Genomic DNA, 13,726 nt, shown 5'->3' with positions numbered 1-13,726 from the left:
GGCTCAGAGTAGGCCATACTTAGACAGATCACATCAGAGACTATACTCTCAGATAGAGATCGGAGCTGATCATAGAAGCGATAAGATCAAACCTAGACCCTTCACAGCAGGTCATACTAAGACAGATTACAGAAAACTAAACCTAGACTAGACAAAGGAGGTTAGACTTAAACAGATTACATCAGGCCACGGCTAAACTGTTTAGTACAGGCCATACTTAGATAGATCAGAGGAGTTAGTTAGTTAGAGAAAACACTACTTAGATAGATCAGATCAGAGACTGCTTATTTGATAGATCAGAGCAGGACAGACCTAATTTATTTGTAGCAGAACATAGATAACAGTAGACTCTACCTAGCCTGAACAGGGGAGATTAGGCTTTAACAGTTCAGATCAGGTCCATTCTAGACAGTTTTAAGCAAGCAATCTTTAAGAAGCTCAGAAATTGATCTGACTTAAGTTTTTATTTATGATCAATTGCTTAGCTAAGCTGGTTAGATAAATAAATCTATCCTGCTCAATTTTTTAACGAATAACGTAAGATTTAAAATTCTAAATTAAGTTCTCACCTCATTCCTTCTGGTGTATCTGACGAACTATGGCTTGATAGTGAAAGTGTCTCAATGTAGTCAGACATATCAGATGTTCCACTACTGGTACTCCTTGAATCAATATAGGGCGGCCCGGCGATTGAAGCCACTTCCCCGGGACTTGCGAATCCTTTAACTTTGGGCGGACAAATGGGAATTTCAGCTTCAGCCGAAGTACTCTTTTCGGGAATTTTGATTTTCTGAAATTGAAATGAAAGCTCGCGCAGGGGGTCAAATGATTTGGAACGCCGTGGCAGTGAGGCATGAACACAACCGGTAGCTGGAAGGATATGTTTCTGATGGCGTCGGGCGGACATGGCGGTGGTGAGTGGAAGCTCAAAGTCAGCAAAGTCTCCGGTACGTTGACGCAGGGATCCCGTTGACACGCCCGAATCATTGGAGCTCGATGAATCGCGATTTTGTGCCTTGCACGGGACACTCTCGGAGCGTCTAATGTAGACAGATTGGGAATTTTGACTCTGAGTCGTTGATCCGGAAATATCATCTTCAGGCTCAGCTATTGCGGCTCTCTCTGCCTGCGTTGGGGCTGTACTGGTGGATGGTTTGGCGCAGCAAGCATTATCGGTGCATGTTTCAGTTTCCTGATGAATACACGGCGATGATGAACGTCGCCCTTCGAGATTTGTCAATGAGGACTTCCGCAGGGTTTCCGTGCTGTCGAATTCCTCAACTTCCTCGAGGAAGCGCGATGAATCCGCCGATGAGGATCGTTTTCGTGATACAATACGCTTATCAGCTGCTGTTGGAAGGAGATCACTGTTATCCATCAGCTGCTTCCTCGTGTACGGGCTGACACCATTTCGTAGCATTGCACTTCCGGGGATTCTCGTATCATTCTCCGAACGCTTCTTTGTCCTGTCAACGGTTGGCCCATTGAGGCTGGGATTGCTGGCTGACTTCTCCCCAATAATCCTACTCATGCGCTGCTTAATTAGGTCACTCTTATTGGGTATTGGAGGGCTGGCTAGATGACTTGGTGGATTCTGCGGGGCAGCTGGGGACATTGGGAGGTACCCCGGGAATTCTCCTCGATCCTTCCGTGGTTCCATCATCACATAATTTTCATTCTTCTCCTCAATGGGAGTTTTAACATCTTGCCCGGGTGTCTTGGCCTCACCTTGCTTCCCCGATGCATGACCACATTTCTGACAGACTTTTGGTACTTCACACTCCTCACTCTCCCCAATTGGGATTCCTGCTCTCTCCAGGACATTCTTGGAATTCTCATAGTGCTCCAGTGATTGGGCAAAATCCATATTTGTGTAGTTTGTATCCATTGGCTGCGCAGCACCCGCCTCGCGGGCTGGATCGAGATTAATGTAGTTCGATGACCCGGATTCAGAAGCATCATCCGGTACGCAGTCGCACTTCTCAGCAATGCGACGGCTCATCTTTTTCGCCATGTCAACTGTTGCATAGATTGCAAGTTCCCCACTTGGTTGCATCACGGGCATCTTCCCTTCGCCGCTGAGCTTAACACGACTTATGGGTATTCCTGTGTTCTCAATTGTATTCCCCCGTCTACAATACGGCAGGGAGATCCAATTGTCCGCCCACGACATTACGCGGGTGCACGTGCAGTCAGTTCGTGGGACATCCCTCTCGAGGGTTCTAGGGGTGCTATCAGATTGCCCCAGGCAGCCACACATCTTCCCAACTGTTGCTGGAATGTCGTAGTTTGCATAGGAAGCTGAACTAGGATTGCTGTTCACGTCAGCAGCCAGGTACTCGTGAATCTTCTTGGGTGTATCGTAGTTATCCGCATCGAGGGCTACGGGGGTTCGGGGTACGTCGTAGTTCTCATATGGGCCCACGTGGGTACCAGCAGGGGAAGACAGCGGTAGTGGCATTGGTGGCTTTTGCAGTGATTTCGGTTTTGGCGGTCTCGGTGGTCCACATTGGGCACACTGCACCCCATTCTGATGTGATCGGCTGTGCTCACACCATTCCTGCCCACCGAATGTACACCGAGGCACCGAATATTCCGAATTGCTGCTACTGCCGGTGTGTGAGGAGCACAGGGACATCCTATCGTGCCCCTTTGCCGGAACACCTGGAGCCTGACCAGCTGACGGGCATGTGTGGTGGTACTCTGAGATTGTCCATGCAGGCATTGGTGCAAGACCCGGGGTGCCAGCAGCAGTGGAGCTTCGGGACATCGATGGGGCGCCTAATTTCGAAATGCAACTCATACATCGCTCAATGTGAGCCATTGTAGAGCGCCCTGGGTACAGATCACCATCCCCGAGGGCATCGTGAGCCTCTGACACAGACACCGTGTCGCCACAGCCGTAGTTGCTGTCCAAATCCCGAGATTCCTGAGATGGCCAGAAAGACGTTCGACTGCTGCACAGGCAATTTGTCTCTTCGGCGTGAAAGTGGTGATTTGTCGAGAGGCTCATGCCATCCTCAACAGGACGAGGGGAGAGTTTTCTCGGGCTGTCTAGAGCTGAAAATGAATTTTTTTGTCATGTTACTGAAGGCAAAGGAATCATTTTCTAATACATTTTCCAGCATTTATCATTTTTTTTATTTTCTTTTAATTATTTTTCTTGCTGAATTTCCCATCTTTAGAAGCTAAATTTTCAGCTGGAAATGCTTAAATTCAACCCCAGATTAGCTCGTGTGAATTCATTGAAGGAAAAGTCAGTGAAGCATAAAATCAGCAACATTTCCCACCACCCCATGAAAATACCATAAATACAAATTTTATTATTTGCATTCCGCACAAATGGAAAAATGGGAAATAAAATTTTCTCTTTTTCCTTGATTTTTCTTGAGGAAAAATTCTTGGCATCCTCAGCAAAACTTGGAAATTCCCTCATAACATTCGGATGCGGATATTGATGGAGTGTGAACCGTGCAATGATTCTTTCTTTGGGGATTTTCATGATTTTCCGTACTTGCAAAGGGAAAATAAATGGATGGGAAATCCGGTTGACACTCACCTGAGAGCTTTCGGGCGACGGGACGTCTCTTTGTTACCAATTTCCCCTGCGAAGCAACTTTGAGGGTGTGAGTAATCTCATCCCCTTGATCCGTCACAAGGACATAGAGACCTTCGCCTTTGCCACACTGTGACCCACCCTCGAAGCAGAAACGATTGTCCACAACCCCATAGCGCCTGCAAAATGGGGGTGTTATGTACATACATAGATAATTTATATATAGAACGTTTTGTCAGACAATTTTCCACCTGATGCACGATGGTATTGTCACACAGAAATTGCCTCAATGATTGGCATACATGGCGCTCAAGACTAAACCATCTCTCAAAGTCCTTTTTCTTCTAAGGAAGTGGCACCACTCCCTCTCTATATTGCGCTATTTAATTAAGAAATTTCCACTTGCACGCGCCCAAAGGGAGGAAAAAAAAAAGAAATTCCAACCCCTTGCCATTGCTACAACCCCCAATGTGGGAGTATTAATTGAAAGAAACGATTAATTTCCATGTGACTGCACCCCTTCGTGATACAGTCAATGATAAATCAAAAGAATCCCTGGGCTGGTTATAGAGACCTTGTAAAGGTGAAATGGGGCATTTCCACTCAAATGGTTAAATATAACAAGAATAATCCCTTCCCATCGTCGGCATTGCTTCTTCCCCCCGTCTCCCGCTTCCCCGTAATAAATTAAGATATGGTCTATTAGGTAAGGAATTATTAGTGGTCTAGCTATCATGGCTCAGAGAGTATCTTGTGGCTATGTAGTATGCAGGAATGGACTTCCTCCCTCTCTTGCCGTTCAAGTGCATAGTCATACGTGAGAACAAATTTCTCAATACGAAATACTCAAAAGGATTACATTGATAGGCTAAATTCGCAGTCTGAACTGATTGTTTAATTAAAAATTCAAAAAGAGACAATTTTTAACCCTTCTACAGCTTAGTTAATAATCTATTGAAGAGATTGTTTGAAGAAATTTTTTTTTATATATAATATATGTATATAATAAAAAACGGATTATGAAGGAAAATTTATGTATAAAGGAATTCTTAAATTTGCTTAAGGACTGTTACATTCAAATCCGAAGTTTATATTTCACTAAACTAATTTAAATCTAAACTAATTTAAAATCTTGATTTATTAAAGTAGTTAGATAAAGAGGCAAAAGACTAATGGCAGTGCTAGAAACTTGAAAATTGGCACAAATGTTCCTTAGGGCATATAAAGAACGGAAAATTAGTGCGGTTTGATTTCGTCCGCTAAAAAGCAAATGGCGGCCAATTTTCAAAAAGGCGTATTTTTGAGTTATAGGGCGGAATTCACTACTCTGTCGCGCTTAAAATTTTAAATCGAGCTTAAGGTTTAAATCAGTTTTTTTTAAGTATGAGACCCAAACACCTTCCAATTCCTACTCTACTTTATATTGTGGATCAATATAATCAATGATTTTCTTTCGTTATGATTTCAAAATTGACGTTTCTTTAATTTCCATTACTTTGTAAAATTCAAATGAACGTAAAATTCTCTTAAACATTTCTCATTTAATCTAGAAAATTATTTCCAAAAGATAAATTATTTAATAAACTCTTCTACGATCAGTGAGTCCCCATCCCACCTGGCATATGAAAGGTTAAAAATATTCTTCTTTCTACAATTCCACTGCAAGATTCATTGAGGGCAATTCTGCTTTTATTTAATTTATTATAAAAAAATCTCTTACATTGTAGAAGGAATAAAAGTACTTACCTTAAGTGGCCAATTTCCCAGAGACCGGCAAGTCTCGGTGGGACACCCGTTGTGAGACAAAATCGATGATCCTGTACGTGCATCCTTGCCGGTCCCGTTGATACTTTTGCCTTGGACGGTGCTGAAGACACGAGAATCAAGTACTGAATATCGTCTCCAAGATTTGTGGATATTTTCACCTGTACGAAATGGATTGAGCAGGGTGTGAGATTTGGGATGGAGATATATAAAACGAGCGGTGGGTGGATTGGGGGGTAAAATAGAAAAGAGCATCACACCGTACCTGCCACTGAATTAAGCGTTCCCTTGTATCGAATGCCAAGACTACGATAACATCTTGACAAATAATGGCAATTGTGTTGGACTCCTTGTCCAATGTAAATCCCGATTCAACACCGAGAAAGTGCTGCAGCGACAAAGAAGCTTTAGTCTGTCCGTGTTTGTATCGATCCTTTGAGTCTCGGTACAGCTGAAGGTGGAGACAATCTGGAGAGAGGAGAAAGCAAAAAAAAAAGAATTGTTGATAAAAATTGTGCACAGAGAGACGCAATAATTGGTAATTTAGGTAATGAGCTTCGAGGTGAACATTCCCTTAGATTCCTACCCCCTTATTTTGCCCACCATGAGACACAATCCTTGGGGGTGGTTAAGGAAAGCTTTGCGCGATATTTATCGTATGGAAGGAAGTCGTTCTCCCGCGCAGTTCCTCATGGAACTTGCACATTTATTTAATCATCCATCACATAAACCAACCCACCCTGTTGTTCTTGTACATTTGGAATGTTCACAAGCAATTCCAGAGGGGTTGATACTGCGCGCTCCCCCTGTAAACCACCCCTCTCCCGCACTCTTGAAAAAGTTCCTCGAGAGCCGCAGAGAAACATCATTTGCCACTAATTTAAATTAACTTAGGCATCGCGAGTGACGCAACATCCGGTCCCTGTATCTAAATTAAGTTTCAAGTTTTCGTGTATTTTAACTTTATTTCCTGCTCTCACATGAAAACTTTTGCCAGGGTTTTGTCTGCCGCGAGCATTTGGGGTGTATGTAGTGCTGCAGTGAGAATCTTCGCCGTGCTATTCTATGCGAATTTGCTGCAGACAAGGGTTGACGAATATTTGATTCGTCCTTTTTAATTACCCCACCAGATGAACCCACTCCCCCTCTTCCGCCCAAGAACACCCCTTGAACTTTAGCTACGGAGATGCAGGACTATGAAGAATTATGTACATTGTGTGTGTAAAATTATTTTAAGGAATCTGCCTGCCTAGTTAGGCATATCACAGCATTTCCTTTTCCTTTTTAAACTCCTTATTTTGCCATTTTATTGATTGAATAATTCTGAGCAAGAATTTTATCAAAAAAGAAATGTTTTTCACTACATTTCTGTCTTGTTAGATCTGGTACAACATTTATTTTTCCCTTTTTTAAAAGTTTTTAAAAGTCTTTTAACGTTTTTAACAATTGGAAATTTTTGAGCAAAAATTTTATGATAAAAAACCTTTTTTTCAACACATTTGTGTCAGCGATTTTGTGTTTAAAAAAAAATTAAATACTTTTCTGTCAAGTTTAGCATAGCACAACATTTCCCTTTCCCCTTTGAACTATACCTTTTCTCCCTTTTAATCAATTTACATTTTAAAAAAAAGTGATAAAATAACCCGATTTTATTCTTTAATTGGTTAATTTTAAAATAACACTTTAGAGCTTTTTTCAATTAAGCTCCAAAAAAACGAATATTGTTGGTGAAATTAAGTCTGTGAGCTGAAATTCAGTTTATTGATAGGCGATTCATATGCAAAATAATCCGTTTGAGTGAAATTATCGCACTTGCAATGTACATTAAATTGATTTTATGCAAATATAGGGAATTTCGAGGGTTTTTTTTGTCATGGTGAAAAGGGATGAAAATGTAATGTGTAAGCCCCAGTGAATTCATGCACCAAATCGGCGCCATGTAATTAGCTTAATTGAAAGCAAACATTTTCACTTAAAAGTTCCCGCGTACCAGAAGCATCCCCGAATTTTTGGCAACACTATATTTTCCGCACTACATGCCAACACCTCCACCACCCTTTTGGCCCCAAACCCCCATGAACTCTATTACACTCTCCCCTTTGAGCTATCCACCCATTCAACTCGTTGTAGAAATAAAAAATTTCACCCCATAGTGACCATAATCAAAGCTTTTGCCCGCTTGTGAAAAGCTCTGGGTGTTCTTGGAATTTTCCGCTTCTCCCACAAAGCTTTGGATTTTTCTTCTACTTATATATGAGATTTTCACCTCTCAAAAGGCGATTTACTCCTCTTTCGCACCTTAATCTTTTTACAACACCTCAATCTTCTCGGCTAAAACACTGCTGGAAGATCGTTGAATGAAGGAACTCCGGTATAAGCTCTACACCTCCCCCTACATCCTTGAAACACCATTCGCTCAACATTGCTCTCAAAATAAATCTAATAATGTTGGTGAATTTTTTCCCACCCCCACACCTCCTCTGTATTGAATTTAATATGCGCGCGGAGACAATTCTGTGAGCTGCTATGAGAATTTCCCCGGGAAAACATCTTTCACAGATGCCATCCACATTTACTTTATGTACAAGAGAGATTTTCTTCCATAGCGGATTTTCCCATAGGAACAACGGCACACCCTCCGGAGGTCGAAGGGAAAATTGGAAATTATCTGTGTTCTAATTTTGCGGCAATGAATCTTCGGGGAGAGAAAAAGCAGCTTTTGAGGTCATATTGTGGTAGATGAGGGCACCCATGGACTTGGTGAATAACGCTCTGACATAGATTCCAAAAGACGATGTGTTTATGTAGATTTTAATTAGGTGGTTGATGAAAAGGACGCTATCATGGAAATATGGTGGTTTACAACAATGAAATTTCATGGCTTTTATTAAAGTCGGGATGTAAGTTTTTTTTCTTTAATTAATTTATTTGTTCTATTGTAGAATTTCTTTGTAGATTTTTATCCATTATTTAATATATCTTTTAAAGCAGAATTATGCTGATTTATGTTTCTTATAAGATCTACACAGAAAATTATTATTTTAGCGTATTTTTGTACCGAATTGCTGGTAACAAATTAACGGTTAACGGTTGAATATTTTCAAAATTATTACTAACGTTTTTGGCCTTAAATGGCAAAATAAAATTATTTTTGAGTATTTTATGAACCTCTTAGCTCTTAATAGGTGAAATGATGATATTTTAAAAATATTTTACCAACGTTTTTGGCTCTTTGTGATAAAACATAATTGTTTTTGAATATTTTTAGCCTTGTTGGATTTAGTTTTTGAGAAAATCGGGAAAAAGATTTTTTTAGTAGCTCGCTGTGGCGCAGAGCCGAATTATATGGTTTTAAGTAAAAAACTGTTGCAATATTTTACCAACTATTTCTTCTTGGTATTAGTTGGTAAAATGTTGGCCTTTTTGAATATTTTACCATCAGTTTTGGTTTTAATTGGTAAAATATTGTTTTAAAAAAACGCATTTTGTATATAATTGTAGGACATTAATTGAAATATCTATCGTTAAAATTTAAAAAAATCATAAAAATAAAATTTAAGAACAAAAAACGTAAATTAACATTTTGCCCCATGGCTGGGGCAAAAAGTTAAAAGTGCAAGGTTGCGGAAAATTGACTGAAAATGTATTTTCTCGATGAGTTAGAAAATAACCGTCTGAGACAAAGTTGTAGCCTGGAAAATTTCCTATAAGATAGTCGTCATGAGAAAACTCAAATATTTTCAGGGAAATCAGGAAAATGTTTCTACCAAAAAACTAACTTTTTGTCTCATGCTCCTCTACTATTTTTATTTTTATTTTCAATTAGTACTTCATTAATTAAATTTTAACTTTTGTTGTAAGAATAAGAAAAAAAAAAGAATTTTTTCAAGCTTTCGAATTATTTTATTATCCTAAATAGCCTACATAGAACCGCAGAAATGCCTTCGTATTTAATTCTAGCTTTTTGACTTATTTTAATTTAACAAATTCATTGAATTTTCCTTCAGTTCGGCATTTAGGGTGGAATTTTGACGCTTCTTCAGTTGGTTTGTAATTAAAGCTCACTGGGTGTGATTTGTTGGGAGCTTCTGTTTTGAGTGAAGAATGTTAATTGCTGTGAAAGACCCAGGCACCCCGTCATAATTTCATATTGTTCGGCATTTTGACTTGAAAAGGCTGAGTGAGGGGATGAAGGGGTGTGGAAAAGCTTCAATGGAAAATATTTGTCGGATGGAAAAAGACAAATGGTTTAGGGGATGTGGGAGGGCAGTTGCTCATCCCCATTCACCACCCACACCGACCTGTGAGTAGAAGAGGTGGAAGACAAAGTGAAGGTGAATGAGCATTCTCACTGTCTCTACACAGTGACAAATTATCGATTCTAAAAGCTCTACTCTCACTCTAACCTTTGGCGCAGCAACAGTCGGTAAAGTTCATAATTAAATGGTGCATCCATTGGAACACCGCATCCACCCCTATAAGTTCTCCAAACCACCACTGCCGTGCCATTTTCTCATCCGTTGCGAAAGTTATGAAGTTGGAATTGTGTCGAAGAGAGAAAGCTTCTCAATTATTAATCAGGAGTGTGTCAGGTGAGGCGACCACCTGCCAAGGTAGTTGCAAATGACACAAGTTTCCCTCACAGAGAATATAAGCAATTTTCATCCAAGAAGCTAAAACATATTTTAATAGTTAATTATCAACATAAGCTTTGATCACTTTTCAATTAAATGAAGAATCTCCCTTCAATTTATTTTTTATTATTAATTCCACCCACCTACTGGCCCTCAATGAGCCCCCCTTGTCCCTATTATTTTATCCCCTAATTGGGAGGTGGGGTTGGATACGAGAGGGATCCTTTTTGTGTATTCCACTCGCGAAGCTTTCTCTTCCCCCGTGGGGATACTTTCTCTCCCCTAAACATTCTATCCTTCGCCCTTTGTTGCGAAAGATATGAGGAGTAAATATTTTCTCTGCATAATTGACGAAGAATGAATTCTTTCTCCAATTTTCGACAATAACCCCATTTGTTGAATTTTATTCATCCCCTTCTTCCATACCTCATATACTCAAATATATTTTCTATGGCTGCACAAAAAAAAGAATTGCGGGAGTACAAGCATACACACCGCCCCGAAAAATTGGGTATTGTGGATCCAATTGAAAGGGTTCTTCTTGGGGAAAATCACTCGTAGTATTTACATAGAGAACAAGATGGAAAATTTATGCTTGAGGTATTTTCCACCCCATCCAGAAACCCCAGACGAAATTCCCCAGAAAGGACTGACCGCAGGAGCTTGTAAGATGTTGACAAATGGAATATTTATGATGAATCTCAGTTTCTACTTAAAATTTCACTGCAAAAATAATCCTCAAGATTCTCTTAAACCTTTTCACAAATCACAAATGATATATATTTTTTTATGTCTTGAGAAGATTGACTTGAATTTAACTGGGTACGAAAGGATAAAATAATGATGGGAATTTGTAGGAGAATTGTGGGAATATCTCATACTTAAAACACAACCTATGTGTACTCAGAAAAATTAAAAAGAAAGAAAGGTTTTTTTTTAAACATTTATTTTTAAGCTTTTCTTTAAGTTTTGTTTTAATCCTTTAGCCGAATATTCACTCAGTCTTAAGATTTATCAAGTTTCCTTGAGAAAAACTTAAATTTTCTTAAGAATAACTTAAGATGTCTTTTATTTCCTTAAGCGGGACTTAGGTAGATATTTTTTTGATAATTTTAACGAATTTAGATGTCTCAGGACGACCTGCGAAAATCATAGAAAAATATGCACTTATTCTGATTAAGCTGGACTTAAAAAGTCTTAAGTTTTGCTTAAGAAAATTGAAAAAAAAATTAGGTTTTTTTAAGGAAACTTATCTAAACTTTAGACATTTTTAGGAAAACTTAAGAAATATTAAGAGAGCAATATTAAGAAGACTTAAACCTTTCTTAAGAAATCTTAAGACTTTCTGACTAGCAAACACCCAGAGTCTTTTGGTGGGGAAGTTTTTGAATTTCTTTTGCGAAATTTTAAGTTTGAAAGACTTGTTTAGATAATTTTGAAATCTTGCTTCGCAAAAATTAAAAAAAAAATCCTGGACATATCAGGGTTAAAATATTGTTCCGACGTTTTTTTAGTGAGTGATTTTTCCACCTTTGGCCTAAACTTCGCTACACAAGCACTTTGTGTTTTTAATAAGGCCATACTCGCTAACCCACGAAAATCATCCAAGAACTCAGATCGAATAATTCAGAATTTTTCAAAAGACATTTCAAACTATAATGTGAACAATTTTAACTAAATTTTTCCACACATTTTTCCATTATTTTCCTGAGTACAAACCCACACGGAAAATAGCTCTGTATAGCCCTCAAAGAGTTGAGAACATCTCTGTGTAATTCATCAAATTGATTTGAAAATATTCTTCATGCTGCGACACATTCCATCTTGCGCATGGAATTTCCCATTTTATGATAAAAATAGAAAATTTTCAACAAATTTATGTGAGATTGTAAAACTTCCTGACTTTCCGTGTTTCATGTCATAACTTCTGCGGGGGTTATTGAGGTTTTTTCCTCCATGTTGAATTATTCTTCCTGCTCTGGGAAATATTTTTGAAAATTTTACTGCCTCCAGAACCTGTCACATTTAATTTACTCGCGTCACATGCTCACAGGCTTAGAAAGCTAATCCATAGACGAAAGAGTGCGAAATTTAATTCTTTCACGGAGATTAATTTGCATTTTGTGTTCAATTTCAGGGATCTTAATACGTGGGGTGACTTGTGCCTGTGTGTGTGACTTTAATTGCTGAACTAATTGGACGCGAATAGGGGTGGATGGAAAAAAGAAAATGATCCCAGCGCATGGATAAATGGAATGAAAATTCATGGAGATGGGGTGCGGATATAGAGGCACCCTTGGTGGATTTTGAAGACCTCTACGGCGACAGCTCATTGAAAGTGTGAGGATAATTATTGGTGTTTGCGCCTATTCCCTTTTGTTCACCCTCTCACAATCTTTGCGCCAAATAAATACACGAGGGGATGATTTCAAGGTGTTTCAGATAAGAGTTTTATTTGTTTTCTCTTTATTTTTTCTAAAGAATAATTCAAAATTATTCTTTTCTAACGAAAAAGAATATAAAGAGTCGTTAGATTTTATTTTATTTTAAAGAGAATTAAAGATTCAGGTAGAAATTTTATTTATTTTCTGATATTTTTTAAAGAATAATTTAAAATTATTCTTTTAATTATTTTTTTAATTTAAAATTATTCTTTTCTAATGAAAAAGAATAAAGAGTCGTTAGATTTGATTTTATTTATTATTTTAAAAAGAATTAAAGAATCAGGTAGAAATTTTATTTGTTTTCTGTTATTTTCTAAAGTATGATTTAAATTTTTTTTAATTCTTTTTTTTTTTAATTTAAAATTATTCTTTTCTAACGAAAAAGAATATAAAGAGTCGTTAGATTTGATTTTGTTTATTATTTTAAAAAGAATTAAAGAATCAGTTAGGAATTTTATTTGTTTTCTATTATTTTCTAAAGAATGATTTAAAATTATTCTTCAAATTCAAAATTATTCTTTTTTTTAAACGAGAAAAATAGAAAGAATCGTTGGATTTGATTTTATTTTTTCTTTTAAAAAGATTAAAAATTTATTATTTTAAATACTATTTTATGCGTATTTGCAAAGGACCTAGCATACCTAGGTAATTTTTTTCTTTAAAACAAATTTCAAAAAAAAAAAAATTAAGAAATTATATTTTTTAAAAAATAATTTATTAACAATTAGCAAATAAAACACTAGCTAAAACGAACAATTCGCAATAATAAAAAAAAAATAATTTTTCAATATTCATTGTAAACATAAATATTGTGTCTGGACTATCTTGCTTCCGCCGGTACAGTCATTATTTCCTACCTATTTTTTCATGCGTACATTTCACATGGGGATTTCCACAAACAATCGAAAAGGCCCAATTTGGCCGTGAATATATACCTTCAAGCCCCTCAAGGCCTACAAGTGTGTAGAGGGACGACAATTTACACGTCTGTCGCAATCGATTGTTTGTGTGTGGAATGGTGTGAATTTTCCGCAGTGAAAGTTGCAATTTGGCCCATTGCAGGATGATAATGGTAGCCCGAACAAAAAATCCACCCTGTAGTTTCTCTATATGCCTAAAAATCCACCCCGTATATAAAAGTTGTCCAGACACGGCAATTGCCGACCACAAGCTGTGCCAAGGCGAGCAAAAGGACGACGCAAGGGGAGACGAAGGAAGGAGGAAAGTTAATGGATTTTGTATCCGCACTTTTACGACTTCCAGCATCCTCCTCCGGCGCAGAAAGTTTTCTTCGTCATTGAGGGTGAAAGTCCTGTGGGTGAAAATGG

General features: G+C 38.1%; 2 protein-coding genes across 2 annotated transcripts in view; one reads left to right on the top strand and one right to left on the bottom strand.

Moving 5' to 3' along the window:
- The window catches only part of LOC129795447 (mediator of RNA polymerase II transcription subunit 1), a 1,235,552-nt gene that overhangs the window by 1,130,714 nt on the left and 91,112 nt on the right, over nt 1-13,726 (top strand). The gene's annotated exons all lie outside the window — the stretch shown is intronic.
- The window catches only part of LOC129795460 (uncharacterized), a 77,253-nt gene that overhangs the window by 1,332 nt on the left and 62,195 nt on the right, over nt 1-13,726 (bottom strand). The window contains exons 3-6 of the mRNA XM_055836750.1: nt 5,586-5,788; nt 5,303-5,481; nt 3,560-3,735; nt 570-3,060 (exon numbers count right to left, since the gene is read on the bottom strand). Coding sequence (XP_055692725.1) covers nt 570-3,060; nt 3,560-3,735; nt 5,303-5,481; nt 5,586-5,788 — 3,049 coding nt within the window. The remainder of the gene's footprint in view (nt 1-569; nt 3,061-3,559; nt 3,736-5,302; nt 5,482-5,585; nt 5,789-13,726) is intronic.

This window comes from Lutzomyia longipalpis, chromosome 4 (assembly GCF_024334085.1).
Source record: "Lutzomyia longipalpis isolate SR_M1_2022 chromosome 4, ASM2433408v1".
In the NCBI taxonomy this organism is placed as follows: Eukaryota; Metazoa; Arthropoda; class Insecta; order Diptera; family Psychodidae; genus Lutzomyia; species Lutzomyia longipalpis.
The sequence above is the reverse complement of the archived record's forward strand: the minus strand, read 5'-3'. Positions and strand labels throughout refer to the sequence as shown.